The 27,895-nt window shown below is 44.2% G+C and overlaps 1 protein-coding gene across 6 annotated transcripts in view; it reads right to left on the bottom strand.

Annotated features, from left to right (window-relative positions):
• myo18b (myosin XVIIIB) overlaps positions 1-27,895 on the bottom strand; it is a 105,612-nt gene that overhangs the window by 74,259 nt on the left and 3,458 nt on the right. For 2 of the 6 annotated variants that reach the window (XM_083794199.1, XM_083794202.1), the window contains exons 2-12: positions 22,767-22,990; positions 21,124-21,272; positions 19,204-19,662; positions 18,428-18,745; positions 18,218-18,310; positions 16,719-16,782; positions 15,487-15,599; positions 13,570-13,737; positions 12,564-12,774; positions 10,245-10,387; positions 9,111-9,211 (exon numbers count right to left, since the gene is read on the bottom strand). In XM_083794199.1, coding sequence (XP_083650325.1) covers positions 9,111-9,211; positions 10,245-10,387; positions 12,564-12,774; positions 13,570-13,737; positions 15,487-15,599; positions 16,719-16,782; positions 18,218-18,310; positions 18,428-18,745; positions 19,204-19,662; positions 21,124-21,272; positions 22,767-22,803 — 1,856 coding nt within the window. In that variant the 5' untranslated portion in view covers positions 22,804-22,990. Of the gene's footprint in view, positions 1-9,110; positions 9,212-10,244; positions 10,388-12,563; positions 12,775-13,569; positions 13,738-15,486; positions 15,600-16,718; positions 16,783-18,217; positions 18,311-18,427; positions 18,746-19,203; positions 19,663-21,123; positions 21,273-22,760; positions 23,081-27,895 lie in introns of all 6 variants that reach the window. The other 4 variants (XM_083794204.1, XM_083794201.1, XM_083794200.1 and 1 more) reach the window with 4 other exon arrangements.

Here is a 27,895-nt window from a genome sequence, read left to right as displayed (position 1 = left end):
GGCTATTCTGAGTGGCCAAAGAGCATTGATCACGCCTCCAGGTCTTTAGTTTACCTAAGTTAGGTAATAAGACCTGGTACTTAAGACACGCAAAATACAGCCCATAGTCTCTTGAATTGTTTTCATTTAGTTTTTGTCACATTTCACTAGTCACCTGGAATGTTTTGGTGTTCTAGTTTTAGTCGACTAAATATCATAATATTTTAGTCGACTAAATCTATGTGCAGGTGATTTGGTCGACTAAAATGTATCTTTGGCGTGCCTTGATGCCGTCCTAATGGCTGATTATACACTTGCTGAAAATAGCCGATCTACAAGCTCACGACGCGTAAATAATCATATTTGACTCTGTTCCACAGATTAATATTCGCCCTACAGACTCTGGTATCCCATTCTGACCGGGCACCCATTTTGTGTCGGCATCATGTTATGCTTTAGCTATTTAAAAATAGCAGATCTACAAGCTCATATCGCGCCAACCGAGTGGCGCGATACGAGCTTGTAGGTCTGCTATTTTTGAAAGATCGAAGAGCGACTGACATTTTTAGAATCTGATCTCAGGTCAGAATGGGTTCATCAGGACCAGTGTGTGTCCGGCGGAAACCTCGTATGAATCTGATCTCAGGTCAGAATGGGGTATATATGGACGTAATCACGGCGTGACTTTACTTGCAGATTGAACACTGGTCAGCTGCTGGGAGTCTCAGAGCCCTGGTGTACGGAGGACAAGCATCACATAGACATAGACACAAGTAAGACGCGCAAACGCGGGAAACTTCACTTTTTTGTGGTTTTTTTTAAGATTTTATTTTTAAGTTAAGTTTTTTGAAGTTTAAGTGTTTTTAAAGGGTTTTTTTAAGTTAAGTTTTTTTGTGTTTTTTTAAGTTTTAAGATTTTATTTTGAAGTTAAGTTTTTTGAAGTTAAGTGTTTTTAAAGTTTTTTTTTAAGTTAAGTTTTTTCTTTTTCATTTTAAGTTAAGTTTTTTTTTTAAGTTAAGTTTTTTTTTAAGTTAAGTTGTGTGTGTGTGTGTGTGTGTGTGTGTGTGTGTGTGTGTGTGTGTGTGTGTGAGTGCGTGCGTGTGTGTTTTGTGGTGGTGTAACAGCGGGACACACACACAGACATTCAGCCCTTGCTGTCATAGTTAGTGCTCAGTGCGTTCGCAATCACTGCGTTCGCAATTATTCAGGACCTTTCACTGCTTCCCCTCAGCCGGCTCTGGTCTCAGACACTGTGGTGCGGTTGTATTTGACATTCCGTTTCTCTTGAATGTTGCCACCACTGTTGGAGCAGCTATATAAACTACACAGGTTCATCCCGACCGATGTTCTGGGCATCTTTATAAAGTTAGTGTTAGTAAAAAGCAGGTAAAAGAGTATAACGTTTTGAGCAGTCACTCTACCATTCACTGCAGTAGAAGAGGTGCACCGCAGCAATGTCTGCTCCGCCTACAGGAAATACATTGCTGCGACCATGAGACCCGTTTCTGAATTCGTCTATATGCGGAAGTAAGCGGCGTCACTTTACTTTGCAGATTGCGCCCCAACTCGTTTCACCGAAATATACAAAAATACTGCGGATAACGGCAGAGGACATAAGTGTGTCTTGTTCACACAAAAAAGTATGCTTATATTACTTGGAAATTAATTACCGTAATATCTGTGCATGCAGGGAGGGAATTAAGAAAAGATGCCCCATATGACCCGCGGCTCTCTGTGCTGGACTGGAGCCCAGAACGACTGGCCTAGTTGGCAACCCTGTGCCGTACTAATGTTACTGCTCTTATATTACATTACTATACATTAAGCGGGAGTGTCTGTCTGCAAAATGAGATGCAACTAATGACTGTAGTATTTCTGGCACACCAGTGTCGCTGCAGACAGACAGACAGACAGACAGACAGACAGGTATACCTGTTGATGAGTGACACTATGGTAGTGAAGAGTTCTTCATACAGCCCAGAAGCCATTCCTTCTACACACTGTGTAGCAGTTAACCTGGGACCTGAAGACGCACGCACACACACACACACACACACACACACAGTCACACACACACACACACACACACACACACACACACACACGCACACACGCACATTTTAATGATTATACTCGTGAATCAACATGTTAGGAAGTCGACTATGACTTACAGAAAATGTGCAGATCTACAAGCTTCAAACCGTTTGCGAACTTGTTATGTAGATTCTTGTGATTTTTCAGTGCATGACACCAACGCAGAACTTTAACCCCATAAACCTTAAACTTCTACATATCTAACCCCCCAACCTCAATCTTTTCGGTAAAATAGTAAACACCGCTAAAAATGTATTATTTTATAAAGCAACCATTTTGTTCCTGTGAGGACAAGGGAAAATGTCCTCAGGTGATGTCGGTAACCGGTGCCAACGCCCATAAAACCATCTCGCCCTGGTTTTTTCCCCCCCTTGGTGCCGCGGGGTTCTTCTATTCTTTATTTTGTTTTACTGAGAATAAGGTTATAAATAAGTTTATAGGGTTAGATATAGTTTGACTGGGGTTAAGGTTATAGGAATAAGGTTATAGGTTTAACCGTTTAAGCATAATTTACACGGGTTACTTTAGGAATACCTGCATGCCGCGCAGTTCCACCGGCTGTAGGCCCGGAGCCAGTTGGTAAAAGGGCGACTTCGTTGGTATTCGTAACGTCTGTGTGTGTGTGTGTGTGTGTGTGTGTGTGTGTGTGTGTGTGTGTGTACTGTAATCTCACCATCCTCTGGCTCTGCCACGGAATGCCTCTCTCTGCCGCCCCCGGTGGCTCTCTGCAGCAACTGTCTGAGGTGGTGTTTGAACACGGCGGTGTCCAGCTCGTCTCCCTCGCAGCCCAGAACGCTGCCCGCCACCTGGGCGCTGGAGAAGTCCACAAACTGTCTCCTCCCCACTGAGAGAGAGAGAGAGAGAGAGGTTAAAACACCTGGGCACTGGAGAAGTCCACAAACTGTCTCCTCCCCACTGAGAGAGAGAGAGAGAGAGAGAGAGAGAGAGAGAGAGAGAGAGAGAGAGAGAGAGAGGTTAAACCACCTGGGCACTGGAGAAGTCCACAAACTGTCTCCTCCCCACTGAGAGAGAGAGAGAGAGAGGTTAAAACACCTGGGCGCTGGAGAAGTCCACAAACTGTCTCCTCCCCACTGAGAGAGAGAGAGAGAGAGAGAGAGAGAGAGAGGTTAAAACACCTGGGCACTGGAGAAGTCCACAAACTGTCTCCTCACCACTGAGAGAGAGAGAGAGAGAGAGGTTAAAACACCTGGGCGCTGGAGAAGTCCACAAACTGTCTCCTCCCCACTGAGAGAGAGAGAGAGAGGTTAAAACACCTGGGCGCTGGAGAAGTCCACAAACTGTCTCCTCCCCACTGAGAGAGAGAGAGAGAGAGAGAGAGAGAGGTTAAAACACCTGGGCGCTGGAGAAGTCCACAAACTGTCTCCTCCCCACTGAGAGAGAGAGAGAGAGAGAGAGAGAGAGAGGTTAAAACACCTGGGCGCTGGAGAAGTCCACAAACTGTCTCCTCCCCACTGAGAGAGAGAGAGAGAGAGAGAGAGAGAGGTTAAAACACCTGGGCGCTGGAGAAGTCCACAAACTGTCTCCTCCCCACTGAGAGAGAGAGAGAGAGAGAGAGAGAGAGAGAGAGAGAGGTTAAAACACCTGGGCGCTGGAGAAGTCCACAAACTGTCTCCTCCCCACTGAGAGAGAGAGAGAGAGAGAGAGAGAGGTTAAAACACCTGGGCACTGGAGAAGTCCACAAACTGTCTCCTCCCCACTGAGAGAGAGAGAGAGAGAGAGAGGTTAAAACACCTGGGCACTGGAGAAGTCCACAAACTGTCTCCTCCCCACTGAGAGAGAGAGAGAGAGAGAGGTTAAAACACCTGGGCGCTGGAGAAGTCCACAAACTGTCTCCTCCCCACTGAGAGAGAGAGAGAGAGAGAGAGAGAGAGAGGTTAAAACAAACTGCCTCCTGCCCACTGAGAGAGAGAGAGAGAGAGAGAGAGAGGTTAAAACACCTGGGCACTGGAGAAGTCCACAAACTGTCTCCTACCCACTGAGAGAGAGAGAGAGAGAGAGAGAGAGAGAGAGATAGGTTAAAACAAACTGTCTCCTCCCCACAGAGAGAGAGAGAGAGAGAGAGAGAGAGAGAGAGAGAGAGAGGTTAAAACACCTGGGCACTGGAGAAGTCCACAAACTGTCTCCTACCCACTGGGGGGGGGGGGGGGGGGAGAGAGAGAGAGAGAGAGAGAGAGAGAGAGAGAGAGAGGTTAAAACAAACTGCCTCCTGCCCACTGCCAGGGGGAGAGAGAGAGAGAGAGAGAGAGAGAGAGAGAGAGAGAGATTAAAACAAACTGCCTCCTGCCCACTGCCAGAGAGAGAGAGAGAGAGAGAGAGAGAGAGAGCGAGAGAGAGAGAGAGAGAGAGAGAGAGAGAGAGAGAGAGAGAGAGAGAGAGAGAGAGAGAGAGAGAGAGGTTAAAACAAACTGCCTCCTGCCCACTGACCAGAGAGAGAGAGAGAGGCTGGTTAAAACCGGAGCCTTAGATATAGACAGAGTTACGCAAACTGTGTTCATTTCATGGGGCTTCAGTCCAATGGAGGCTCTCCTACATAGACTTCTATTGAGAATGGGGACAACCAACTGGGACCGGAAGTATAGGCAGAAATGCATTGGACTCAGGCGGCAACAGCCCAGCTTTAATCTTAAATCCCATTATTTTAGATTGTTTTGTAGTAATAGTACAACATAAACATTACAGAGACTTTAGTTGTTACTGTACAATACTTTAGAACAGTTAACAGTTGCACACATGCTTAAAATAGCTCTTATTTGCGCCACGCTCTCGTTGAAAACAATGTACTTCCAGCTCCAGCTTGTCTCAGTTCAGGCTGCATGAACAGAGCTCTCCAGCGCTGGGTTTCTGCCCCCTCAATGTCGTAACTCTTCTATTAGATGGCTCTGGTTAAAACAAGACACTGAACCCCACAGTGCCTCCAGTGAGTCGGTCGGTGTGAGCTCGCCACCATTGGTGTGTGAATGTGGGAAGTGAGGACGCTGGCGTCGACTGTTCGCCGCTTCACCTCCCAATGTGTGAATGAATGGACCTTCACCTCCCAATGTATGAATGAATGGACCGTTGTAAAGCGCTTTGAGCACTTGGAAAAGCGCTATAGTAAACATGCAACTCATTATTATTATTCTTATTGTCACCTTTACAGGTCCCGGCCACGCCCAGGTGGTAGATGCCGGCCAGCACGTGCCAGATGGCCCTCTGCTCATTGGCCGAGAAGCCCAGCGTCTCCATGGCGGCCAGCAGCTTGGTGAAGGCCACCGACGCCCGCTGCTTCTCCTCCACCTGACGGGGCAGAGTGAGGAGTTATTTACAGTGTACATATTTATCTGCTTCTCCTCCACCTGACGGGGCAGAGTGAGGAGTTATTTACAGTGTACATATTTATCTGCTTCTCCTCCACCTGACGGGGCAGAGTGAGGAGTTATTTACAGTGTACATATTTATCTGCTTCTCCTCCACCTGACGGGGCAGAGTGAGGAGTTATTTACAGTGTACATATTTATCTGCTTCTCCTCCACCTGACGGGGCAGAGTGAGGAGTCGTTATTTACAGTGTACATATTTATCTGCTTCTCCTCCACCTGACGGGGCAGAGTGAGGAGTTATTTACAGTGTACATATTTATCTGCTTCTCCTCCACCTGACGGGGCAGAGTGAGGAGTTATTTACAGTGTACATATTTATCTGCTTCTCCTCCACCTGACGGGGCAGAGTGAGGAGTTATTTACAGTGTACATATTTATCTGCTTCTCCTCCACCTGACGGGGCAGAGTGAGGAGTTATTTACAGTGTACATATTTATCTGTTTCTCCTCCACCTGACGGGGCAGAGTGAGGAGTTATTTACAGTGTACATATTTATCTGCTTCTCCTCCACCTGACGGGGCAGAGTGAGGAGTTATTTACAGTGTACATATTTATCTGCTTCTCCTCCACCTGACGGGGCAGAGTGAGGAGTTATTTACAGTGTACATATTTATCTGCTTCTCCTCCACCTGACGGGGCAGAGTGAGGAGTTATTTACAGTGTACATATTTATCTGCTTCTCCTCCACCTGACGGGGCAGAGTGAGGAGTTATTTACAGTGTACATATTTATCTGTTTCTCCTCCACCTGACGGGGCAGAGTGAGGAGTTATTTACAGTGTACATATTTATCTGCTTCTCCTCCACCTGACGGGGCAGAGTGAGGAGTTATTTACAGTGTACATATTTATCTAATCTATCTGCTTCTCCTCCACCTGACGGGGCAGAGTGAGGAGTTATTTACAGTGTACATATTTATCTAATCTATCTGCTTCTCCTCCACCTGACGGGGCAGAGTGAGGAGTTATTTACAGTGTACATATTTATCTAATCTATCTGCTTCTCCTCCACCTGACGGGGCAGAGTGAGGAGTTATTTACAGTGTACATATTTATCTAATCTATCTGCTTCTCCTCCACCTGACGGGGCAGAGTGAGGAGTTATTTACAGTAATCTACCTGATGAGACGATATTTAATGACCAGAGGGTGTGCTTTACCGTCATTAATGCACGCCTGCGATGCTGCAGGAACTTGAGTTCCGAATCGCAGGTATCGCAGGCGGTGTATTAATGACGGTGTTTTACGAGTGTCATAAATTATTGCAATTATACAACAGTTACCCTTAAAACTAAGATATCCGCTAAATAAATCATACTCTTTTAATGAAAGACGTAGCCACTATACGACCACAAATGTCCCAAGAAGCTCGCTAGCCTATAATATAGGAGCTTCTTGTAGAAAAAGGTGGATTTTAGCGGAATTTGCATACTTTAGCAGGGCAGCTGTATGTCTAGTTAGCATTGATTAACAAAGAACTTTGCTTTGCTTTGCCCCAAAATACGCAAAATAATCTGTAATTATAGAGAATTTTTTGCAACGTAATTAAACGACTTAATGACACTAAAACGACTTTCTGATGGGATAAAAAACATTCTTTAACATTCCAACTGTGTTAATGTGGCTAAAAACAAAAACCAAAAAAAAAAAAAAAAAAAAAAAGAAGTATTTTGGACTATTGTGAAGTTTCATTAGAGCCGACTTGTGGTTGAAAATACTGGGAGGGGTCACATATAGCAACCCAGTCGGCTGCGCTGTTTTGATCAGGTGTTCCATTATAAGCACGGCTAGAAGGCTGTTTCAACCAATCATATTGCTTCCTCGAAACGACCTGTTGTATAAATGACATTATATATTATTAGATAATGAGTATTCAACGTTTTTACACTATGATGTGGATTCAAAGTTATGAGTCATGTTTTACATTCGATGGAATAAGGATCTTAATTATGTGCACGGTTTCAAAGTGATATGAGTCATCAATTGCGTGACATTGTGGGCGGGAACCCCTTTTGGTGTGAGCATTACGTTATGCTTTAGCTATTTAAAAATAGCAGATCTACAAGCTCATAGCGCGCCACCGAGTGGCGCGCTACGAGCTTGTAGGTCTGCTATTTTTGAAAAATCGACATAAAAACATAGCTTTTTCAGAAAACTGTCATTTTCAAAAGGACATTTTTAGAATCTGATCTCATGTCAAAATGGGTTAACCATTTAGGCCTAAAAGGCCGATTCAAAAAAACGCCTTCTAAAGCCTGACCTGAAGTTTTCTGAAAAACTTCAAATATTTATATAGCAGCATCAATTTTTTTTGGTATTTTTGTAATACTGTACATACTGTATACAGAACCCAAATATGGGTTCCCGGCCTGAGGGGGTTAACCCATTCTGAACGGGCACCCATTTTGGTGTTGGCATCATGTTATGCTTTAGCTATTTTTTTTAAATCTCAGATCTCAGGTCAGAATGGGTTCATCAGACCAGTGTGTGTCCGGCGGAAACCTCGTATGAATCTGATCTCAGGTCAGAATGGGTTAAGAAAACAAACGATAAATAAGGTAATCCTTACTTTGGTGGGAGGAACGATACCAAAGCAGTTGGCCTCGCCGAACTGGTGCAGCTGAAGCTCCGTCCTGTCAGGATTTAAAAAATAATAATAATAAAACAACATGAAGTATTTAATATAACACAGTGAACCTGTTTGATCTCTTTGGCCCAGACATCTACAGCAGGTGGTGTTTTATTTATTAGTAATCTTAAAGGTATATTCAGTGATTTCACTTAATTCAAATATCACTTATTTTTTTGTTTTGTTGTGATAATCCTCCCTACTATAGAGTGTGCTGGCCATATAAGGAGTTCCTCCCTGTCCCCAGTTAACCCCTGGGGGTCAAAAAACCTTAGGTTTCGTTTTTGACTCTCTATCCTGATTGGAAGAAAGGCTGGGTCCCACAGCCAAAAACGAAACCTAAGGTTTTTTTAGTGAAAACACTGAATATACCTTTAACCCATTTCGAGTGGGAACCCCTTTTGGTGTTTTTAGCATTATGTTATACTTTAGCTATTGAAAAATATCAGATCTACACAAGCTCGTAGCGCGCCACCCAGTGCCGCGCTATGAGCTTGTATAGGTCTGCTATTTTTGAAAATCGTGAAAACGTGGTGAAAATCTTTGAATATATATTCTTTCAGAGCGAACGTTTTTAACTCAAATCTTTGCTTCTGGAGGGGGGGGTCCCTGGAACAATTTATATTTTCAGATGGGGCTCGGCGGCCAATTACATATATTTTCGGGGGTCCTTGACGTGAAAATGTTTGAGAACGACTGACATAGAAACATGATTTATAGAAGACATTTGTAGAATCGTCCTCAGGTCAAAATTGATTAATCTTAACCCATCCTGAACGGGGACCCATTTTGGTGTTAGCATCATGTCATGCTTTAGCTATTGAAAAATAGCAGATCTACAAGCTCGTAGCGCGCCACCGAGTGGCGCGCTACGAGCTTGTAGATCTGCTATTTTTGAAAAACCGAAGAACGACTGACATAGAAACATAGGCTTTTTCAGAAAACTGTCAGGATGTAGAAGACATTTTTTTTAATCTGATCTCAGGTCAGAATGGATTCATCTTATATGGGTGTGTATCACACATTCCAAACCTCAGCTCTGTACTGAGACCAGCCAACATCTGAGAGAACACCAGGAAGTTACTCTCTCCTTCGTGCTTACGACACACTCTCCACTTCTCCAACATCATGGTCTGAGAGAGAGAGAGAGAGAGAGACAGAGAGAGAGAGAGAGACAGAGAGAGAGAGACAGAGAGAGAGAGACAGAGAGAGAGAGAGAGAGAGAGGGAGAGAGACAGAGAGAGAGAGAGAGAGAGAGAGAGAGAGAGAGAGAGGGAGAGAGACAGAGAGAGAGATAGGGGAGGAATGAAATATCGAAGTGTGTGCACACGCGCGCGCGTGTGTGTGTACTTGAATTACTATACTTGTGAGGGACAAATATCAACACAAGTATAATAATTAGACATAGAAATAGACATGTAGTGACTATACCATTTTCCTGGTTCTCACCACCAGGTAACTGGTTGTTTTATAAGCTTACACTCATTAAAAGTTATGGCCATTTATAATTAGCTGCTTGGTATATATATACATATATATATATACATACATATACATAACCCAGCCTGGCTTTAGTATTAAAGGTTTAAAAATGGCCACAAAAGGTCAAACAAAGATTGGAATATTAGTACAAACATGTTTTATGTTGCACTGCAAGTGACTGAGGGGGAAACAATATTTCATGTTCTTTACGTGTATGTAAGTGGGCGGCAGTGGCTCAGCGGTAGAGTGGCCGGATGGTAACCGCAAGGTTGCCAGTTCGAACCCTGTGGGCTCCCCCAGAGTTAGTGTCAAAGTGTCCTTGAGCAAAGACTCTGAACCCCTAATTGCTCCTGATGTGCTGGTTGGTGCCTTGCATGGTTTCCGCCGCCATCGGTGTGTGAATGTGTGTGTGAATGGGTGAATGTAATGCACAATCTATGTAAAGCTCCTTGGATAAAGGCGCTATATAAATGCACCATTAACCATTAAGTACATGGGGAAAATGACAAAGATTCATGATGTCTGTCTGTGTGCACCTGTTTCTGTGTGTGTGCGTGTGTCTGTGCGTGTGTCTGTGTGTCTGTGTGTGTGTGTGTGTGTGTGTGTGTGTGTGTGTGTGTGTGTTTGTGTGTGTGTGTGTGTGTGTGTGTGTGTGTGTGTGTGTGTGTGTGTGTGTGTTCATACCTGCAGGTGTCCGGCGGCTGCCTGCCCGGCGTGGTTGAAGTCCACGGAGAAGACCATGGCGAACCGGTTGGAGGCGTCGCTGTGTTGAGAGCTGACACAGCCGAAGGAACGCATCACGGTGAACACGGCCTGGACTCGCTCCACTGCACGACACAACACACACACACACACACACACACACACACACAACACGCACACACACAGTCACACACACACCAAAGACATGGTGAACACGGCCTGGACTCGCTCCACTGCACAACACAACACAATTTACAATTTACAATGTAGGCATTTATCAGACGCTCTTGATCCAGAGCGACTTACATTAAGCAAAAAACAAAAGCATGTCATACATCACATATATAAAAAGTAGTTATCATGAATCATGTATAAACTAAGAACGTAACAGTGGAGTGTCTATGTCAGCTATACATACTATACTATATTATATACATGTGTACTATAAAGTGCTATGACTATACATAAAATGCAATTCTCGTGCTGTCTACGTAACGAGCTATAAGTCTGTCTACAATACTATCTAAGTCTACATATCTAAGTGGGTGGGGTAAGTGCTATGGGCCATGATGGAGTCTGAAGAGGTGGGTTTTCAGACTACGGTGGAAGACGGGGAGTGAGGCTGCAGTTCTGACTGACTGACACAACACACATACCAAAGGCATGGTGAACACGGCTCGGACTCGCTGAAATCCCATTAAGAGGCCACTTTTGGACAAAAATAACGAAAATAGCAGATCCACAAGCTCTTGTGAGCTTGTGGATCAGCTATTCTCGGAGCACAACCCAGCACTCTTTAGCCAGTGGAGATGTGGTGTAACGACATGGATTTAGAAACATATTTGTTCAGCGCAAAATACTGCGTTCACGTTCAGGAGACTGAACGAGATTTCACCTGAATGCTGCCTTCCGGCATGGCATGGAAAGGAGGTGGTATTTGAATGCTGCCTTCCAGCATGGCATGGAAAGGAGGTGGTATTTGAATGCTGCCTTCCGGCATGGCATGGAAAGGAGGTGGTATTTGAATGCTGCCTTCCAGCATGGCATGGAAAGGAGGTGGTATTTGCGTTTCTTTCACCATGTAGTAAACGCTGCATTGGTGGTCTGGAGAGGGCAGTTGTTTTACAGACGGGTGAAAGGGCAGGGGCTGAAGCCCCCTTTGATGTCTATGTGTGCACGTCTTTGACGACAGACTATAGGAGTTGAATACAGACAGGTCAGAAACAACAGGCACGTGTTTTTGGGTGCTTTGAGCCCCTGCCATTCTGCAGGGCGGTACCGTCCTGTTACTCACCACTCATACTGGGTCCGGTGGTACCAGCCTGTTTCAGCAGGGCGGTACCGTCCTATTATTACTCACCACTCATACTGGGTCCGGTGGTACAGTGTTGTTTTTGGCAGCAAATTTCTATTTTAGTTTTAGTCATTAGTCTCCTGAATAGTTTTCACTTAGTCTTAGTCACATTTTAGTCACCTGGAATGTCTTAGTGTTAAGTCTAGTTTTAGTCGACTAAATGTCATAAGATTTTAGTCGACTAAATCTACAGTTGATTTAGTCGACTAAAATGTATTTTTGCGGGCCTTGTTGCCGTCATAATGACTTATTTTACACTTGCTGAAAATAGCCGATCTAAAAGGTCACAATGCGACGCGTTGTGTCTCAGCGGTACCGTACCGTCCTGTTAAGGCCTATTCATAGTCTGGATTTTCGGTGGTGAGGTGACCACCCCTCCGGTGGTGAGCTGACCACCGGAGCTGAAATAACGTTGAGCGGTGGTGAGTAAAAACAGAGAGAAGGGCTGGAGCGGTGGCGGTGGTTTGCTCTTCACCGCGGCTCGTGACGTCATGTTGTAGTTCGGTGGTCACCTCATCACCGTAAAACCAGACTATGTATGAGCCTTTACTCACCACTCATGCTGGGTCCGGTGGTGCCAGCCTGTTTCAGCTGGGCGGTACCGTACCGTCCTATATTACTCACCACTCATGCTGGGTCCGGTGGTACCAGCCTGTTTCAGCAGGGCGGTCCTATATATTACTCACCACTCATGCTGGGCCCGGTGGTACCAGCCTGTTTCAGCAGGGCGGTCCTATATTACTCACCACTCATGCTGGGTCCGGTGGTACCAGCCTGTTTCAGCAGGGCGGTACCGTACCGTCCTGTTACTCACCACTCATGCTGGGCCCGGTGGTACCAGCCTGTTTCAGCAGGGCGGTACCGTCCTATTACTCACCACTCATACTGGGCCCGGTGGTGCCAGCCTGTTTCAGCAGGGCGGTACCGTACCGTCCTATATTACTCACCACTCATGCTGGGCCCGGTGGTGCCAGCCTGCTTCAGCAGGGCGGTGGTGAAGGCCTGGCACGCCGTGGTCTTGCCCGTGCCGCTGCGCCCCATGGCGCACACGCTGTAGTCCCTCCGGCTGCCCACCATGGACACGTACACCTGTTTGACCAGCGCCGACAGGGCAGGGGGCGCCTCCCACACGCACTCCCCCCGCCGGGACTTTGGGGTCTGCGTGGACGAGAGGAGAACATTAACCCATTTATATATAACCCAAAATATATGAAATTGGCCGCTGACCCCCCCCCCCCCCCCCCCCCCATCTAAAAATGTGTTGTTTCAGGGACCACCTCCCATAGAAGCAAAGATTTTAGTTAAAAACATTCGCTCTGAAAGAGTATATATTCAAAGCTTTGCACCATGCACATGTTCATGATTTAAAAAAAAATAGCAGACCTACAAGCTCGCTATGAGCTTGTAGATCTGCTATTTTTCAATAGCTAAATTATAACGTAATGTTTAAAACACCAAAAGGGGTTCCCGCCCCAAAATGGGTTAAGTTGATCCGTACACAATAATCTGAACAGGTGTCTTCGTTTATGGTCAATATGGTGGACATACTGTATACACAATGTCATTACTTGAGTCAAAGCATTGCGAGGCGTTGTGAGCTTTGTAGATCGGCTATACACTTTCAGCATTTATCTATAACTAAATGTTATACCTCCCTCAACTTCTATAATTCCAAGTGCTTGTCAAATTCAAAGCCGTACGATTCGTCACACACGTTATACCGCAGTGAAATTTGTTCTCCGCATTTGACCCATCTCTTGGAGCGGTGAGCTGCAGCCAAGGAGAGGTGAGCTGCAGGCGTGCTGCGCTCGGAAATCATTTGATTAGTAGATTTGACCCCCCCAATCCGACCCTTTGATGCTGAGTGCCAAGCGGGGAGGCATTGGGTCCCATTTGTACAGTCTTTGGTATCGAACCTCCCGACCTCCCATAGTTTCAGTATACAACACTCACCTTGCTGTGAGGGTGGGACGGGGGCCAGAAGTTGACCAGGTTGGGGCCGGCGTGCGTCAGCGGCAGGCTGGCTCTGGCCCGGCTGGTCAGCGTGTGGAGGAGGCCACACTCGTTCACACTGTGCAGCTCGCTGAGGTTGTCGCACAGGTCCAGCTCTGTGGGGTTACACTGGACACAACACCCCCCGCAAAGAGACATTTATAACCTCACAAAGGTCCAGCTCTGTGGGGTTACACTGGACACAACACCCCCCGCAAAGAGACATTTATAACCTCACAAAGGTCCAGCTCTGTGGGGTTACACTGGACACAACACCCCCCGCAAAGAGACATTTATAACCTCACAAAGGTCCAGCTCTGTGGGGTTACACTGGACACAACACCCCCCGCAAAGAGACATTTATAACCTCACAAAGGTCCAGCTCTGTGGGGTTACACTGGACACAACACCCCCCGCAAAGAGACATTTATAACCTCACAAAGGTCCAGCTCTGTGGGGTTACACTGGACACAACACCCCCCGCAAAGAGACATTTATATAACCTCACACTAGGTCCAGCTCTGTGGGGTTACACTGGACACAACACCCCCCGCAAAGAGACATTTATAACCTCACAAAGGTCCAGCTCTGTGGGGTTACACTGGACACAACACCCCCCGCAAAGAGACATTTATAACCTCACAAAGGTCCAGCTCTGTGGGGTTACACTGGACACAACACCCCCCGCAAAGAGACATTTATATAACCTCACACTAGGTCCAGCTCTGTGGGGTTACACTGGACACAACACAGCACACCGCAAAGAGACATTTTTAACCTCACACTAGGTCCAGCTCTGTGGGGTTACACTGGACACAACACAGCACACCGCAAAGAGACATTTTTAACCTCACACTAGGTCCAGCTCTGTGGGGTTACACTGGACACAACACACCACAGGAGTCATAGCATGACTGAGAGGTCAAAATTTTGACCGTTTTTTTTTTAAAGATTTTGAAGTTAATTATTTTTGCCCATGAAGCTTTCAGAAGGTTCCCCTTCCATGACCATCATCATTCCATCATCTCAGATTTTTTTGACATCTGAAACATTTTCTAAATATGAATTTAAGCACATGCTACTTCTGTCACATTTGACTTCAGTCATGCTAGTGTTAACCACGCATGTAGTGTACTGAGTACTGGACTCCCTCTGCTATATCTTGCCGCTTATCCCTAAACTTATTTGCCATTTGTTTACTATTTAAAAAACATTTTAAAATAGTTCAAATAGCCGATCTACAAGCTCACAACATGTTCGATGTAGATTTGGCTATAGTTGAACTATTTAAAAATGTTTAAAAATAGTATACAAATACGTTTTAGTCTCTCCAGCTCTTTGGTAAACAGAACATATACATGGTCAGGTTGAGGTTGAGACACCAAGTTTAATCTACTCAGGAGGAGAGAGATAGGAGAACGACACTTTGTAGCATTGATGCGTATCAGAAAGAGGAACACGAAAACATATATTGACTTTAATAAGAAGTAATGAGAGGGCCTATAAAGTGTATTCTAAAACGGGTTGTCCCAATACTTGATTCTGATTGGCTGGTTACCGTCACGTGACCGGTGTAAATTCCACCGATAACCCACTCCTTCAATCACTGGGGCTACGTACTTGCCGAGCAAAACAAGGAAGTGATGTGGCTCGCTCGCTCTGGTGGCGCAAAGCGTAGCTACTTTTGTGAATTCAATCTTTTTATTAGGTTAATATTGCTATATGTTTGTAACTCGAGGCCCCAGCTTACCGGGTATTTTACACTGGCTGGGAGGTGCCACTGCCTACACCCCCAGCCAGTGTAAAATACCCGGTAACCTGAGACCTCTCGTGGCTTTATTGCTTAGGTATATACAGTATATTATGAATATACAGTACCTTCTCTATCTCATACTCTGTGACGTCATGGAGTGTTCCGTCCGTCTGCAGTCGCACCCGAACCCGTCCTTCTGGGAGGTCCGGCGTGCCCTCGTCTGGCTTCAGTTGAGTGGCTACGAGGAACACACACGCACACACACACACACACACACACACACACACACGCACACACACACACACGCACACACACACACGCACGCACGCAGTCGCACACGCACGCACACACACACACACACACACACATAAATCAATGCGATGCAAGTATCTGCAATATGAAGACATAACACCAACTTTGATGAGGCATTGCTTTGTTTACTTTTTAAAATATATAAGGTTTTCTTCTGAACATTTTACATTGTGAAGTTATAGCTGGTTTCTGACTGTCCTGACAGACAGCAGAGATATTCTGAAGACAACCTGGAGACTGACATGCAGTAATTGGGTCTTCTTAAAGCTGCTATATAAGCAATAATATGTCAACATTGTTATGACCTTTTTATTTTTTATAATTTTATATAAAAAGTAGAACGCTCCCCAATTTTTTTTGTCTCTGTGACACATCTATAGGGGCCACAATCTGCGTTCAAAGATGTTCCTAGAAGCTTTGTCATTGGTCGAAAGAAACCCGAACGCAATGAATAACCAATCAGGAAGCAGACCAAGGCAAATCGACCAATGACAAAGCTTCTAGGAAAATCTTTGAATGCAGATTGCGCCCCCTATAGATGTGTCACAGAGACTAGTTTTTTGGGGGGAGTGTTCTACGCATTGCTGGCTGTCTGAATACCAAAACATTAAATAAATAAAAAGGTAATTAAAATGTTGACATATTATTGCTTATAGCAGCTATAGTAGTAGCTGATAGTAATCATCAAAAATAAGAACATTATAATAAAAACAAATCTAGAATTTGCCACAGACGAGGCCTATAAGTCTTGCCACAGACACATTTAACCCATTTTGGGGCGGAGACCCCTTTTGGTGTCAGCGTTATGTTATGCTTTAGCTATTGAAAAATAGCAGATCTACAAGCTCATAGCGCGCCACCGAGTGGCGCGCTACGAGCTTGTAGATCTGCTATTTTTTTTAAATCGAAGAACGACCGACATAGAAAAAAACAGCTTTTTCAGAAAACTGTCAGGATGCAGAAGACATTTTTAGAAATCGATCTCAGGTCAGAATGGGTTTAAGTGTCCGTATTGATGACCCTGTGCGTGCGCGGCGTGACTCACCCAGGGCGTAGCCGTCCTTGTTGGCGTACCACACGGTTCCGACTTCATACCACACGTCTCTCACCTGACGCCACGCAGGCAACGAGAAGGACAGACACATGGAGGAGGAGTTAGAGGACAGTGTGAGATAATAGAGCAGGGGTCCTCAATAGGCGGGCCGCGGTCCACGAGCGGACCGCGGACCACCTCTCTGTGGACCCTGCATGGGCAAATTTCAATTCTAAAACGGGTATAGTCCCAATACTTGATTCTGATTGGCTGGTTACCGTCACGTGACCGGTGTAAATTCCACCGATAACCCACTCCTTCAATCACTGGGGCTACTTGCTGAGCAAAACAAGGAAGTGGTGGCGCAAAGCGTAGCTACTTTTGTGCATTCAATCGTTTTATTAGGTTAATATTGCTATATGTTTGTAACCGTTTTAGAAAAGCAATAAGCCACTGGACGCCCCCAGCTTACCGGGTATTTTATACTGGCTGGGGGGGGTAGCCAGCCAGTGTAAAATACCCGGTAACCTGAGACCTCTCGTGGCTTATTGCTTAATTTTCTCTTTTTTTAATCTTGGCAAAATGAAAGTGTTCTTTGTGCCTCAACACAATACCTCTCATTTGCTGTGAATCTTTGGAGGGGAATATTTGTGAAACATTTTATTTCCATACTCCAGTATTTGTTGGTCGGGAGGGGATCCGATTTGTATAAGCTTGCTTTGGTGTGACTGTACTAAACAGGCATAGAGCCCCGCTCTGCGCTGGCCGCTGCGTAGCCCGCGCCGCGCTCATGGGACCCGACCTTAGTCTTTTTCCAAAAGAATGTAGTGGACCTTCAGCATTTCTAGTGTGATAGACCAATATAGTCATCACTCTAGAACAGTGCTTCCCAAAGGGGTCCTTGAGGGAGCTTCCAGGGGGTCCACCCAGCTAAATGATAGTCTGGAACCAAATGGAGCCTTATGCGGGTCTGTAACTCTGAGGCCCCTTTTCCACCGGTTGGTTCCCAATGGGAACCGGTTCAGTTCTTTTTGGTTCTTAGTCCATGAGCCAGAGCTCCAAAATTGAAACATTAATTATGAATTGAGTGGGCAAAACCATACCTATATTAGATTATTATCACCATGAAATTTCCCCAATTGAGTACTTACACGAAGACAATGATTTATTGTATTACAAATTTTACATTTTTAAATAGGCAAATGAGTCATTATGTAGGAAACATATGCAATACTCAAAAATATGAAAAGGCTACTACTGTGGAAGGGTTATCATGTATTAATTTACTTGTATTGATCCTATAAACAATTTAATATAGGATATAGTTTGCCTACCAATTATGGAGCTCTGGCTCATGGACTAAAAACCATAAAGAACTGAACCGGTTCCCATTGGGAACCAACCGGTGGAAAAGGGGTCTGAGAGTGTACAAATGGAACCAAATGGAGCCTTATAGCGGGTCTGTAACTCTGAGAGTGTACAAATGGAACCAAATGGATGTAGGCACTAACCTGACTCTGCCAGATGGGGGCGGTATTGAGTACCCATGAAACAAATGTGTGTAGCAAGCTTCTTGGTTCTGGCAGCGTCAGGTTATGTAGGCACTATAGGGAATTGAATTCCCCTTTAGGCAAGCGGTTTTTTAAGATATTGCCTTATATCCACACGTTACACATAGTGCTCTCTCATATGAGATACATTGCATATATATATATATATACCTCTGTCTTCTGGTGTTCTGTGATGCAGGAGGCGTCTGCTTGTCTGCCCTCTGGCTCCTGCCTCTCCTCCATCGATGATCCCTCTTTCACCTCCTTGGAGACCTCCTTAGTCTTCTCTATCCTGGGCTGGGCCTCCTTGTTGTCCCTAGTTGTCCCCAGCTGTCGCTCTGCCCTGCTGCTGTGTCCTTGTCCTTGTTGTTGTTGTTTCTGCGTGGGTGTCTCCGGGCTTCCAGGCCTGCTTTTCTGTTTGCTGCTGAGCTCAGGACGTGTCTGTTGTTGTCTCTGTTGTTGTTGTTGTGTTGTTGTTGTTGTTGTTGTCTGTTTTACATGGTGGATAGTAACTACTGTTAAGTACGTTCACTTGAGCAGCGGTGGGGGAAAAAAGTCTGTACTCACAATTTTTACTTTAATATGAAGTGAAAAAATTCAATACTGCAATAAATTCTTTACGTTACAAGTGGTAAGTCAAAATGTACTTCAATGTCATTCAAAAAACTATTTGCACTTGAGTCAGTGTTAATTCTTTCAGAATATTTAGATTTTGTCTTTTGAATTTAATCCTAGTCCTATATTTAGTCTTCTGAAATTGTTCAGTCTTACTCTTAACTTAAGGTCCCTGAACACTGGACGCGTTTTAGGATTTTCTGCTGCGTTTTTCCGTTGGTTTTCCGAAAAACGCATCCAGTGTGCGACCACCTTTATAGTCTTAGTCGAGTAAATATCAAAAACCTTAGTCGACTTAATTAGTCTTAAAAGTCAACAAAATGTCCACTGACCTGAGTACATACTTTGTCCAGCGCTGCGGGCGCCTTGGCGCGTTGGTCGGGCAGGGTGGCGAGCGCTGCGGGCGTCTTGGCCTGTTGGTCGGGCGGTGTGGACAGCGCTGCGGGCGTCTTGGCGCGTTGGGCGGGCGGCGTGGCGGGCGCCTTGGTGAGTTGGTTTGGCGGCGCGGCGGGCGCCTTGGCGCGTTGGGCGGGCGGCGTGGCGGGCGCCTTGGTGAGTTGGTTTGGCGGCATGGCGGGCGCCTTGGCGCGTTGGGCGGGCGGCGTGGCGGGCGCCTTGGTGAGTTGGTTTGGCGGCGCGGCGGGCGCCTTGGCGCGTTGGGCGGGCGGCGAGGCCAGCCTGCTGCTGGTCTGCTGCTCCGCCCGCAGCGACATCTCTGCCTCCAGGATGCCTCCAGGAGTCTGGTCTGGGAGGAGGAACTGCCCCACCAGGTTGTCACTCAGCTTACTGACCTGGAGAGAGACGAGTACACGACCTGTCACCTTTCACCTTTCACCTGTCACCTTATTGTATTCTTTATCTGTGCGTGCGTGTCTGCGTGTCTACAGTTAACAGCCTGAAAGAACCAGCCCTTTCCAAGGACTAGTCCCACCCCCTTTCATGACGACGCCAGGCCCAGGAAATAGTTTCCAATGCATTTTTCCCATAGACATTTCAAAACGTATTTATTTAAAGACCTTTGAAGCGTCGTACGAAGCCAACTCTTGTCGTGACAAATCATGACAACAAACACAATATTTTGGACCAAACAAATAATTACAAAGAAGAAAAACAACAAAAAAAGTGTTTGTAACCTGCCGGTTTTTTTCTTCTTCTAATTATTTGTTCAGCCCAAAAAAATTGTGTTTGTTGTCATGATTTGTCACGACAAGAGTTGTCTTTGTGCGCGGCGTAACCGTCTTTAAATAAATACTTTCTGAAAAGTCTATGAGGAAAATGAACAGGGATTTATTTTCCGGGTCTCTCGAGGGGGCGGGACTGCGACGCTCTATGGGGCAGATTCAAACTATAGATTCAAACTATAGTATAGACACCGGCTCCCCTATTGTTTCACCAACCTATGTGCCCTCCCCTTTCGTTGTCCTACTCATGATCTGTTTGTGCTCCAAATTAGTTTTGAGAGCCCCTCCTATATGATGAGCTATTAGTGAAGATTTCCGTCCTACACAAACATTACATTCCCATAATATAGACAATGCATGGAGAATTGTACATCGTAGTGTCTGAGCAAATCGGCATACTTATTTTTGTCCTAAACAAACATTAAGTCCACATTGAGAATGAACGGATATCATTTTATAGTGTCTGAGCAGTGAGTAAATAGAGCGTCGCAGTCCCGCCCCCCTCGAGAGACCCGGAAAATAAATCCTGTTAATTTTCCTCATAGACTTTTCAGAAAGTATTTATTTAAAGACGTTTACGCCGCGGACAAAGACAACTCGGATCGTGACAAATCATGACAACAAACACAATGTTTTGGGCCAAACAAATAATTAGAAAGTAAACGTCAGGTTACAACACCTTTTTTTGTTGTTTTTCTTCTTATAAATTATTTGATCGGCCCCAAAACATTGTGTTCATTGTCATGATTTGTCACGATCCGAGTTGGCTTTGTCCGCGGTGTAACCGTCTTTAAATAAATACTTTAGGAAATGCCTATGGAGAAAATGAAAGGAAAATAATTTCCTGGGCCACTCGTTGTTCTGAAAGGGGGAGGGACTGCGACGCTCTATAGGCATAGTAGTGTCTAGATACTGTACATATGATGATGTATAGATACTGTACATATGATGATGTACGATGAGAGTGCGCCTCCTCACGGGAGTGATATATTTCCTTTCTTTCTTCTGAAACCAAAATGGCTGAGTTGAGGAGGGGGAGGATATGGTGGCAGAACAATCAAACAAACTCACGGTAACTTTGTCGTCTTTGCCTGCTTCGGGCTCCTTCAGTTTGGTCTCCCTCTCGGTGTCTCTGACCAGCTGTTTGAGGAAGCCCCCGGACTGCGTGGAGAGAGGAGGGGGCTCCGGTGGGGGCACGGGAGTCTTCTCCTCCTTTATCTGTAGACATGATGGAGGACAGGGATGAATGCAAGGCTGGGTGACGGTGGCTTCTCAATGTGTAGTCCAGTAATAATGTCATTTGACCTCAAACTAATTGCAACAAACAAAAAAAAACTCAGCTGATTTTGTATCTTCCAATAATATCCTGAATAACAGAAAAAAGAGTTGCCTGGAATTGTCTGAGGGGAAAGTGTTGTAAATGGTCTGTACAGTATGGCCACCATAGACATCCTATATAAGGCAAATATTTTCTAGATTACCTTTTGCTTTAAGTAGCATGTGACATGTCAAACTAGAGGGTTTTCATGATGCTGAATCCATTCCAAGCATTCGTTTTGCATAAAAACACCCATTGCGCTAAATTTGGCCATAGCAACATAGCCCAAATGTGCTGACCTCAACACATTGTTTGGGGATGACGGCTATGGCCGTTTTTAGCCCAAGGAGTGTTTTATGCAAAACTAATGATTGGAATGGATTCAGCATCATCGGCTGAGTTTTTGTTTTTTTTGCAATTAGTTTGAGGTTGATCCTGTATTTGGGGTGTTGGGGTGTCCGAGGGAATATCTTAGACTGACAAAGAAGAAAGGTATAGCAAACCGCACACTGAGACTGAGACCTCTGATGAAGAGACATGCCACGTCGTCCAACATGGTGTAAGAGGAACCATTAATACACCTTTTTAAGCTTTTGGAGCATCATCCAGTGTGCAGACCTTACCTTTCTTCTTTATCATTCTAACCTTGGGCCCGCCCGGCACCAGCTGGTTTTCAATGAATGGATGCAGCGCGTGCTTTATTGTTCTCCTCAATATCTTAGACTGAACATGGAAGGCATGTGGATAAACACTGAACTAATAGCACTCTACTGTTTGACATGCATTAGTTAGTTATTAGTCAACGTTTGTTGACTAATATTTGCAGCAAGTCGCAGCATGCTTTGTGAGTGACAATTCTAGATAATGTGTGGATTAGAGCGTTCAACTCAACATGCTGCGGTAGAATTATGTCCTCAATAATACAGGAACACATTTATACTTCATTGTAAGAAAACAGCCAATCTACAATAAGCTTGCAACACATCACAGCGTGACATGAATGTGTCGCCAATGGCGTGATGTGTTAACTTGCGACCGTTTGGTCGCAAACCGTTTGGTTGCAATTAGTTGCATGGCGACTCGCCATGCGACTCCTTGCAACCAAACGGTTGCGAGGAATCGCACGGCCACCCATTGGTGTGGTTGTGGGGCCATGATGGGATTGAACCAGTTGGGTCGACATGCAACATGACATGTCACACCGCTGGGACGAGCGCTAAAAAAACCTCTCGTCTCGACCCTTTGGTGTGGTCGGGGCTTTATAGATCAGCTATTTTTGGCGTGCCACGCCAGGCCAGTGCGTAACGAAGTATAAATGTGTCTTCTTTGTGTTGTTGTTGTTGTTACAGTATATACACTCGGAACATGCAAGCGTGTCACATCTCTGCACCTCCCTTCTTCTCCCAAAGTTTTAAGCGTGAAGATAATGCCATGATGATGATGGTGTTGATGCTCTGCTGCGACTGCTGCTATTGGCTGAGGGGGTGAGGAGGAGGAGGAGGAGTCACACAGTGGCCTGCTGCTGCTATAGGCTGAGGGGTGAGGAGGAGGAGGAGGAGTCACACAGTGGCCTGCTGCTGCTATAGGCTGAGGGGGTGAGGGGGAGGAGTCACACAGATGCTGGCCAGGTGTGATGGAGGTCAGAGAGGAGGAGGAGGAGGAGGGGTGTGTGGGTGGTGGGGGGCACACAAACAGAGAGAGAATGTTAACCTGAGGACAGAAAGACAGAAGATATGGTAAAATGTGGGATGAATAAAGACGTATGGGGAAATGACATATAACAGGCATTTTCTGACATATACAGGCAAGTTTCACTGTTTTTTTTAACCGGTCAGAATGTTGCATCCCTCCAGGGTATGGGACGTATAGCTCCGCTACATGCGTGTGTGCGACACGTGTTTGTTTACATGTCACACAGAGAGACGGGCAGCAAAGCTTGTGGTTTATTTCTAACCTATAATGTTTTCAGATGCAGATTTTTATGGACTTTTGATGTGAAAATATACTCAAAAATTAAAAATGTCCCATTGTTTTGGCATCCATGGTTGGGTATGTCATATGATGACCACGGCACAGATGGGTCTAAAAGTGTGAAAGCCTATTTTTCATTTGACTAGGTCTTCAATGGCTCTGCAGGTTCTATTTTGTGATAGGTATAAAGGTAGCTCTCCACCAAACAAACAAGATTACTATACTGACGGCAGTCGAATTAATTCAGTCAGGAGATCAATCGGTTGGATTGGATTGGAGAACTATACCTTATGAATCCCAAATGGTGTCTGACTGTCTGTGGAGACAGTGGAGCTGCTGCAGACTTGCAAAGAAAATAAATGCAAGGCACTGCACTCAGTCTTTGAGGAAAATACATGTTTCTTTTGAGCAAGGCAACAATATAAAATGACCAACAACGCGCGTAGACGCCTGGTTATTATTTATTAGTGTGCAGACAGCTATAAGACGAGAGAGAGAGAGAGAGAGACCTTGAGGACCAGTTATAAGAAGTGTTCCTTTAACTCTTGGTGTCAAATCACACTTCATCACACGTGAGAGGTTTCACACCTCCGCTGTAGTGGAGTAACCGCGTGCATCTGCTGCAAGTATACAATTACTTTAGCACAATTTTAAGGTACTTTTACTTTACAATTATTTGAAACTACCTTTTGTTACTATATACTTCGTTTAAGTTAACTTTGGCTATTTGGAAATAACAGATCTACACGCTTATACATCTGCTATTTTCAAAAGAAAAGTGTACACATAATTATACCTTGTGAAAAGTTATAATGAGTACTTTTACTTTTGGGACTATACATGACTTTTATACGGCATAGTTTCACTGATTATTTTAAATATGAATGCGAGTGTATACTTTCCAGAGACTATACTTTGTTATCCCACTGGGGATTCTCATCGCAGGCTACGAGAGAACGAGTCATATATGCTTTTATTGGGAAGATATTATTCTTCCGGTTTGAGGGAAAGGAAGTTCCAGATTGAGGGTTCCGGCCTGATGACTACTAGTGATGGGACATTAATCGGCAAACACGGTATCGGCAGATTTGAGTTGTTTTTAGATTAATCGGCATCGTTTCGATGAATCAATCAGACCGATGAATTAATCGGTCTGTCTTCACAGATAAACAAGCCCAAAGTAACAGCTTGAACAGATCTACAAGCTCACAATATTAAATATAAAGGTATTAAAGTTAAATCTGACCTGCAGTGCAGATACCCTGTTACATGGACTTTTCAGAATGGATTTTTCATTACAGAATGAGATCATATCGGTAATATCGGTTATCGGCCATAACGGCAATTAATTATATCGGATATCGATATCGCCCAAAATATCATCCTGATGACTACAAAACAATGACTACAACATGACGTAACGATATCATCCTGATGACTACAAAACAATACTACAACATGACGTAACGATATCATCCTGATGACTACAAAACAATACCACAACATGACGTAACGATATCATCCTGATGACTACAAAACAATGACTACAACATGACGTAACGATATCATCCTGATGACTACAAAACAATACTACAACATGACGTAACGATATCATCCTGATGACTATACAAAACAATGACTACAACATGACGTAACGATATCATCCTGAAGACTACAAAACAATGACTACAACATGATGTAACGATATCATCCTGAAGACTACAAAACAATGACTACAACATGACGTAACGATATCATCCTGAAGACTACAAAACAATGACTACAACATGACGTAACGATATCATCCTGAAGACTACAAAACAATGACTACAACATGACGTAACGATATCATCCTGAAGACTACAAAACAATGACTACAACATGACGTAACGATATCACCCGCTCCCGACCGGACCATAAACTCGAAAAGCAATGCTGCACCTTGCGGCTAATTTAGACTTGATATTATTTTCAGAGCCTCCGATTCACTTTTAAACTTTTAATTGACCACTTGAACTATTTATGGGGCAGCCGCTGCTCTAAATGGGATGGGTGGGTGGAGGCAGAGGACAAAGACCAACTGGTCTCTGTCGGGTGGAAAGCTCATATGTCTGAAACCTTTACTTTTCAGGATTTAAATTCAAAAATCGCAAAAGCAGCAGATCAACAAGGCAAGCTCAAAGCCTGCAGATCAAGCTTGTGACTGTAGTATAGGTTCAAGTAGGGCATTCATTTATTAAAAAACAGCAAAAAAAAAGTTAAAAGATGGAGATAAGAAATGTCTGCCGATAACAACAAACAAAGATGGTTGCTCAACTGACTCGTGCTGATGTTGTGCGACGCGTTGCGGTGTGTTTAACTGGAACATGCTACATCGCTAAAGGAACACTTTGCAGAACATTATTGTTTGTATATTAAATTCAAAGATTGATGCGTCATCCTGTGAGAGGGTTATCTAATAGTCCAATAAACAGGCTGTAACCTTAAAATCATGGATTCACAAGATCTGGCATTTATCGATTGCCCATATTTATCCCAAATTGAATGGTCATGTGATATGCATATGAACAGCAAAGACACATATGAAAGCAAATACGACCTGTTAGCCTACATCACAAATCAGATTGGATCATATGAGTCCACAGATCGGCGCGCCCCTTGAAGCACAGGCCAGAGCTGTTGTCTGACCTGGAGAATTCTGACGTGTCTCTACTTTTCCAGACACTATGTAGGAATCCGTCCTGTCACTGAGTGACCTTGCTTGGGCACAGCTCGGCTGCACACTCTTAAAAGTAATGGTAACTGCTTAACCCTCTAAGACCCCGCGTTGCTTTTTAGCAACAATTTTATTTTAATTAATTACTATTTTTTTTTCTGTTCTTTTTTCACCTAAACGTCATCAGTGATGTTCATTGCAATGCCATTTCAATGCCATTGGTCATGATATCTGCATATAAATACCCTAAACAGAGGCTGAAATTCACACAAATAAAAAATGTCTGGCAATTTTGAACATTTTTTAACCTAAGACTTTTGACCTTTACGCTAATAAAAGTAGGTAAAATAATTCTAATATATGTTTTTTTGTGATCATTAGAATGTCTAGAACATGTTTTATTCATTATTGTGAAAGATATCCCCCAAATGTAAATTATTAATTTATTATATTATATAATTATTATAAATCTTTCATCAAACTTAATTTTTTTAATTTTTTTTTAACATATTTTTTAGTCTTAGTCCTAGTAGTACAAAGTAGTAGTAAGGTTGAAATCTATTTTTTGCAAGTAGAAATTAATGCGGGTCTTAGAGGGTTAAAGGGTCTACTTTCCCCCATCAGTATATTAAATTCAAAGATTAAAGATTCAAAGCGATTTATCGGTCACAGACACAGACAAGTATAGCTTCAGGCTACAACACTTAGTTACAAAACAGCGTTCTCAAACATCACACTGAGACTGTAGGCTATAGAAGTGGAACCGGCCTGTAAACAGGACCATTTGGTTATAGCTTTGTACTTTGAATCGCAGCTAGGCCTACTACAGACAATGTTGGTGTGACATTCTCCATGTCAACAAACTGTGCTACCAACAAACAGCTATAGGCCTATACCAACAAACTAATACTGGACATGAAGTATATATAATCCATGTTAAAAAAACATTTAGCAGCATGGTGTAGTGTTCAGATAAGAAGTGTGAATGAACGATGACATAATGTGTCGACAGACTAGCTGCGGCTGCTACTGTATTCTGTAAGTCACTGTAAACAACTGTAACAAGACTCCATGTTAGTAGCAAGGGGGACACAACCACTGAGTTCTACAGCAACCCTCGGAAAGAACACGAAGGCTTCTCCCCGATGGCTTCAAACCCATTTAGACCTTTTAGAGGAACGATTCTACAAATGTTTTCTAAATCCTGACAGTTTGTCTGAAAAACCCTATGTTTCTATGTCAGTCGTTCTCAAACATTTTCATGTCAAGGACCCCCAAGATTATATTATGCAATTGGCCGCCGACCCCCATCTGAAAATATGTTGTTCCAGGGACACCCCAGAAGCAAGGATTTGAGTTAAAAATATATATTCAAAGATTTCCGCCACATTTTCACGATTTTTCTGAAATAGCACAACTACAAGCTCGTATAGCTTCTTCATTATGCGGGCGAGGCCACTTTGGTGTTTGGTATTTTTGAGGGCATAAAGGCCTATGCCAGGGCAGGAAGGCCATGAAATAAAACAATATTTTAGTCCATTATAATTAATTGAATTTAATGTTTAAGGATGGTTTTAAATTTAATATAGACTATCTGCAGTAAAATAAATAAATTATGGTATTTACAATCTCATCCACGCAGGGAAGCTGGCAGTACCCTCATTAAAAACACTGGGACAACGTGCCACGCGTCCCAAACTCTTTTCCCTTCTGGCTCCGAAACTATATGGAATACACTTCCCATTGCAATCAGAACTGCAGCCTCACTCCCCAATCTTCCGCCATAGTCTGAAAATCCACCTCTTCAGACTCTATCTCAGCCCATAGCACTTGCCGTA

The sequence above is a fragment of the Protomyctophum parallelum genome (genome assembly GCF_964188405.1).
Source record: "Protomyctophum parallelum genome assembly, chromosome: 21".
Lineage (NCBI taxonomy): Eukaryota > Metazoa > Chordata > Actinopteri > Myctophiformes > Myctophidae > Protomyctophum > Protomyctophum parallelum.
Note: the sequence above shows the minus strand (reverse complement) of the source record. Positions and strands in the feature narration are given on the sequence as shown.